This window comes from Rhea americana, unplaced genomic scaffold, assembly GCF_003343005.1.
Source record: "Rhea americana isolate MKP2758 unplaced genomic scaffold, rheAme1 scaffold_20, whole genome shotgun sequence".
Taxonomy (NCBI): domain Eukaryota; kingdom Metazoa; phylum Chordata; class Aves; order Rheiformes; family Rheidae; genus Rhea; species Rhea americana.
Window position 1 is genome coordinate 3860033 of NW_028186150.1, and position 6000 is coordinate 3866032.

Consider the following 6000-nt stretch of genomic DNA (forward strand, 5'->3'; position numbering starts at 1 on the left):
GACATCCATTCCTTAGGCTCATAAAATGGCACCTGACATGTTCTACTGCATGAAACTTCTAGAAGAGACTGGAATCTGTGTTGTACCTGGAAGTGGATTTGGCCAAAGGGAAGGAAGCTACCATTTCAGGTACAGTTTCTATTGCTAACATGAATTGAGCTGTAAAAAGCTAAGTACCATCCTAGTACTTTCTCTCTGATTAAATATATTTTTTTTAATTTACATTGTCTCACTTTCTTCTGGACATTTTCTGTGGGTCTAAAAACTAGGTAGATGATTTGTTCTGCTTCATGAGCTATTCAGGTTTATACGGTGTTTTCCTGGCTTGCTAACATAGGTTTCTTCTATTTTTATTCCTTGACGTTTGAAACGCCTTCTCCACAAATACAAACATTAATAACTTATATTCTAATCTTTAAAGTTGACTAGGCCTTAGAAATGTTTCCCCACTTTCTCCAGAGGGGTGAGAGGGTAGGGTTAATCAGTATTTCCGTATGGAAAATTGTAACAGCTGCAATATTTTCCGCTTTGAATCTGCTCCTTGCATATGCTGCATAACTTTTCTTCATTTTACTGAACAAAGAAGTTGGACAAAACCTTCTGATACCCAGACTGTGAACAAAAACTCAATTGCTCTGGCTTCCAATAAGTAGCACTATTTTCCAGCTGAGCCACTGATAGCTGTAATTTATCATGGAATTCAGTCTTATTTGGTCTGAAGCAACAGAATAGAAGTTAGCTTTAGTTATGCTAGTTCTGCAACATAGATAGTTGGATTAGGTATCTCCAGGAAGGTATCTCCATTTTTTTTCTACTCCAGGAAAAAAATGTGCATTCATCTTCTACTAAATAGATGCAATTCCAGAAATAAGATAATACTGTACCAGTGTGAGAAAGTGTTTTGTTTGCATCCTCACTAACTTTAGCTCTTGCAAACAGTCTTATCAGACTCAACTTGATTTTCAGATCATACTGAAGAAGGAAAAAAAAGAGACTAAAAATTGCAGTTTTGGATGCTGTATTGTTTTAATGCTTCTGAATTTAGTTTTAAATTCAATAAGACATTTACATTTACTCATAACTGAAAGCCCTTGAACATCACAAAACTGAGTATCAACTGGCATAACTGCACCAAAAATGGAAAAGGACGTGCTGAGATGTCTTACTGATATCCTTTTTATCACTTAACAAAAATGAGTTTATTAATTCCTGTATATTAACCAATTGAAACCAAATGCTACAGTTCATTAATATAGTTCATTTAGATCATAAATGCAGAAAAATGAGAAATAGCATCAAAGCAGATATTAAACTTAACATATTACTAGCTGACCCCTAACATAAATCAACATCTGTGGAAAGATCTCACTTTAATTTGTTCTGAAGATAATGTGTTTTTTTTTTCTTCTTCTAAAAAATTATTTTTCAGAATGACCATTCTTCCTCCAGTAGAGAAGCTGAAGATCTTACTGGAGAAAGTGAAAGACTTCCACATACAGTTTCTTGAAAAATATGCATGAAATAGCTGTGGCTTTTTCCTCCCATCCCCTTCCCTTGAAGGCGAATGCAGAAAATGAAAAAAGAAGTGCTGAGAATGTGCTGTTCATCTAATTTTACTAAATCCAAAATAGATAGAACCTATCTCAGATACTGCTACGACTTACTGGACAATTAAGTTTAATGTCTGATATAGAAGACATTGTTACACCTTTTTTTTTTTTTTTTTTTTTAAGAGGGAGGGGAAAACGTGAAGAAAGTGGTAAAAGAGTCAGTAAATGATTTTGTGCCTTGATTGGAAGTTTCACTCTTGAACTTCTGGCTCAATACATTGGGGAAGGAAGCTGCTTACGAAAATTACTACTGTTGCTGTCTTTTAGGAAACAGAAATGCTGAGAGCAATTGTTTAGCTAGGAACATGTTTGCCAGCTTAAAATTCTACTATACAAAAATTCAAAGGCCTAGGTATTGTCTGGTTTCCTTTTTGTTTTTTCTTTTCGTTAAGTATGTAGTGTTTTCCAAATCTGGTAACACATGTAGGTACAGTACGCATGCTTATTAAAAAAAGAAATCTTTGCAAGATGTGTTTCAGTACCTTTGAACTTCTATTAAAAAAAAATGTCCTGCCGTCACAGCATAGTCTGAGCACAATACAGAGTTTTGATTGGAGAAGGAGTGAACACTATGTCTTCTTGAACTCTATTTTTATGGAATCGAAAAATAAAGAGAAACTCTAGTTCTTCTTATTCCTATGCTATTCAATGCAGATTCTGCCAGCATAAGACGAGAGCAGTGAATACTTTTTAATAACTCTATTTGGCAAATAAAAAAGCCAGTGAGTCTCCTGTTTATTCACATATTTTGCATATATAGAACCTAATAAGCTACTAATCTCAAAGCAGATATGAGTATTGTCAATCCTTTCAAATAGAGTCAAATAAAATACTACTTCAAATTCACTTTATCAATGGAGAGCATTTGTTCAGAACCACATGATTAGAAGACATGGCTGGCTTGAATCCAACTTGAATTGGCAACAGCTAACAAATGTTATCAGAAGAAATGCAGGGAGAGATTTTGTATGAAGAAAAAGATGTATTTAAAATGCAAGTGTCTTGCACTTAGCATAAAGTTGACAATAATACATCTTACTCTTAAATTTTCCACAGTCATATTGCTGGCTGAATAGTCTGAGAACCAGCTTCCTATTTAAGAATACAGCTATGTTACTCTACTATCTATGTTAGTTTCCCTGCACTGAGGAAGAAAGTTTCAGTCTTGCTACAGCTAGAAGTTTGATACCTTCTGCTAGGACAGATAAAGAACTGAAGAAACATAGTTTCCAGTATTCAGCCATTAAAGCATTAATATTTGTCAGACTTAGGCTTAGCATTTTGCCAAATTTCTTTATTAAGAGTAGGTCATTTAATCTATTCACTAATTTTAAATTATTATTTAGAAGTAAACTCATTAATGTCTACTAGCACTTTGTTAGGCTTCCTCTGTAGCTGCTTCAGCATGTTATGCTGATCCCTGTTACTAAAGCCAAGGGCTAGAGAGTCATGAATGAAAGATATGCCAATTTATTAAGATAAGAGATGTTGCCGATAACTACCCTTTCAACAGCAGCTACTAGTCTATGAAATAGCATTGGCAGTAGGTGTGCTTCTCATAGTTCCTTACTGAAGGCTATAAGGAAGAATTTAGCAGAATCTGCCAGTGGACAGAGGTTCATAAATGGAAATAGTTTGCTAGTAGACAAAGTTACTAGAGAGGTTGGAGGAAAAAAAAATCTACCTTTATCTTTGGAGGACAACAGACTGGGAACCCTTATGTTGCTACTACCCATTGGTAAATACAATCTTTTATCTGCTAGGACTATCCACCTAGCATCCTTAATATGCACTAATAAAACAAATCTGAAAAGCAAAAATGTAGTAAGAGGTCAGAATATTGATGTAAAAATAAGACAAATAGCACTTTCCTATTCTAGGAATGTGTCCAAATCAGATCTGGCTTTGGACTTGTAATGCAATGTAGATTGAAGCTGAGATTTAACAATGGAAATTAGAATATTTTTTTATATTTTTGTAACTACAGCTTTTTCATGGGGTAGTATTTGTAATCTAGTATGTCAATAAATTTTATATTTGCCTTGCATTTGCACCTGATACTCCTGGCAAAAATGTAAAGGTTTACAGATTTCTAATGATACTTCACAAGTGTCAGTGGCTTTTTGTTTTAAGTCAGGACAGCAATTCTTACGCTTTTAAATCAAAATATAACAGTAAACTAAGTTTTTTCTAAACATTCTATTATGGTGCCTTTTATGTTTCATCCATTGTAAGGGATAACACTTTGTTTTTGATGCATCACACATGGAAGGGTGGTGATTTCTATTGTCCATCCACAATATTTGTATGTACTGTGATAAGGTAAATGTGCATTTTTGTGGAACAATCCTATAAAGCTAAGAGGCTTATTTTCAATGCCTGAAATATTTCACTAATAACAGACAATCCTTACTTTTTCTAATGCATGCTTCTAGGTTTGGTTTTCCTACAGGTGCTCCTTACTATGGTACTTTAGATGTATGAGACTTCCAAATAATAAAGCATATATTAAAAAAAAAAAAGTAGTATTTCTCAATTTCCTATGTCACTAAAACAACATTTTCTGGATTGCACTATGAGGCATATAACTTCATGTTCAAACAAGTATTTACATTCAGATACTAGTATTTACAGTCAGATATATTTATCCATGTATCTAACTGAACTCATACTTTCCAGATCATCTAATTTATGTATCGCTCCAGTTTACGGACTCAAAATTTGTCACATCTGCTATTTCTTACCAATGCAGTACCTACAGAGATTGTAGTAGGCATGTTTTATGTTCATAATTAATAATATCCATTTCTGTAAGGAGCTGTAAGCAGGAGTTAACCAAGACATACATATTTTTTCATAGAAAGGATCAACCAGTTGGTTAAGGAAGATCAACTGAAGTGTTTGGTGAGAGGTTTGTTTAGTATTGTTGTTTTTTTTTTTCTATAAAGACTTCTTACAAGGGTTTTATGAGATTAAACTTATTGAGCAACACTATCTTCTTGCAGTGGCACCCTCAGAAGTCTTTCAGCGATGTTTATTTGGTAACTCAAAAGAAAATGAAGCTTAGGGAAAAGGAAGGTACTCCTGCTTCCTTAAACATATATGCATACGCCTGCAGCACCAAAAAAAAAAACCCCCAAAAACCCCAAAAAAGAACAAATAAAAATCTTGTATCAAATATTTGAATATTTTCTGGACCAGAAACTTATGTTATACTGCTGGGTTTTTTTTTTTTTTTGTTTGTTTGTTTGTTTGTTTTTAAACCAATACAAACATGGTCTGATATAAAAAGGCTATGTTATGGACTGTCAGTAGGGTTTTCTACAGCTTTGTTTTTGTTTGAGTGAGGTAGCGGGTCCCATCTGTTCAGTAGATGCTGACACTGTATTAAACACACAAGGAGATACAGAAGAAAGCTTTCCACTTTGGAGGGCTTGCTATGCGAACTCCCTAATGTCCTAAAACGTTCTCCCACATCCTCTCTTTGCAGATCCTTGCTCAGCAAATACAGGTTAGACCACATGTACCATACTTAACATACTGAAGCCTCTGGTATAGATTTATTTATTTGGATGCATATAAAATAAGTTTCTACAAGGAAATCTATTTTTAAGATGGCTGTGAATGTTTGTGTGTGTTAAATAGTAAGTATATGTAGACTTAATAAATCTAACGCTCCACATTATCATGCTTTTATTAAATACAGCCTTTACCTGACTATAATTTAGACCAGTTGTACCAATTTGCATCCGGCTGAGCAGGTTATTTCCGGAATTTCGCTAGCTTCAGAGCACCGAGCGTTGTGTTCGCCGAGGAGCTGCGGATACCGGAGCGGGGCCCCACGGCTGCCGAACGGGCTCCGCCCCACCGAGCCGAGGGCTCCCGCCCGCGGCCCTGCTCCCCGCGCCCTCCCGTTACTACTCACCGCGCGGCACCACAGCGGCGCCACCGGCCGCATCGCAGGGCCTCCGGGGCAGCCGCCGCCGTTTCGAAGTCACTAACACAAAACAGGAGATTTTTTTCCTCCTCTTTTCTGTCAGAGAAAAGCGTGTGCTGTCAGCAAAACGCAGCTGCGCCACCTCCCGCCCCAGCCCGCCGCCCTCCTGGCCGCCGAGGCCCGGACCCCCCGGGCAGCTCCCCCCCCTCGGCCGCCCGCGGGTGACCCCGCCCCGGGCGCGCAGGGGGAGGGCGAAGCCCCCGCTCCTTACAAAGGCGCCGCGGGAGGGGAGCGGCGCGCTGCGGCGCGGCGGGCTCGCAGCCATGTCCCTGAGGAGGCCTCTGGGCGCCGGCAAGCGGCGCAGCACCGACTCGGGCGTGGAGCCCGACCGCGGGGCGCTCTCCCGGGAGAAGAAGGAGCAGCGCATCGCGCTCTTCCTCAGCGACTTCGACC

The 6000-nt window shown here is 38.1% G+C and overlaps 2 protein-coding genes across 2 annotated transcripts in view; both read left to right on the forward strand.

Annotated features, from left to right (window-relative positions):
- Positions 1-4118, forward strand: part of GPT2 (glutamic--pyruvic transaminase 2) — a 30265-nt gene extending 26147 nt beyond the window's left edge. The window contains exons 10-11 of the mRNA XM_085303807.1: positions 17-129; positions 1430-4118. Coding sequence (XP_085159933.1) covers positions 17-129; positions 1430-1520 — 204 coding nt within the window. The 3' untranslated portion in view covers positions 1521-4118. The remainder of the gene's footprint in view (positions 1-16; positions 130-1429) is intronic.
- Positions 4119-5800: 1682 nt separating this feature from the next.
- Positions 5801-6000, forward strand: part of LOC146596512 (borealin-2-like) — a 7594-nt gene continuing 7394 nt past the window's right edge. Inside the window, exon 1 of the mRNA XM_085303811.1 lies at positions 5801-6000. This exon is cut by the window's right edge and continues 1 nt beyond it. Within this exon, the coding sequence (XP_085159937.1) occupies positions 5871-6000 (130 nt within the window). The 5' untranslated portion in view covers positions 5801-5870.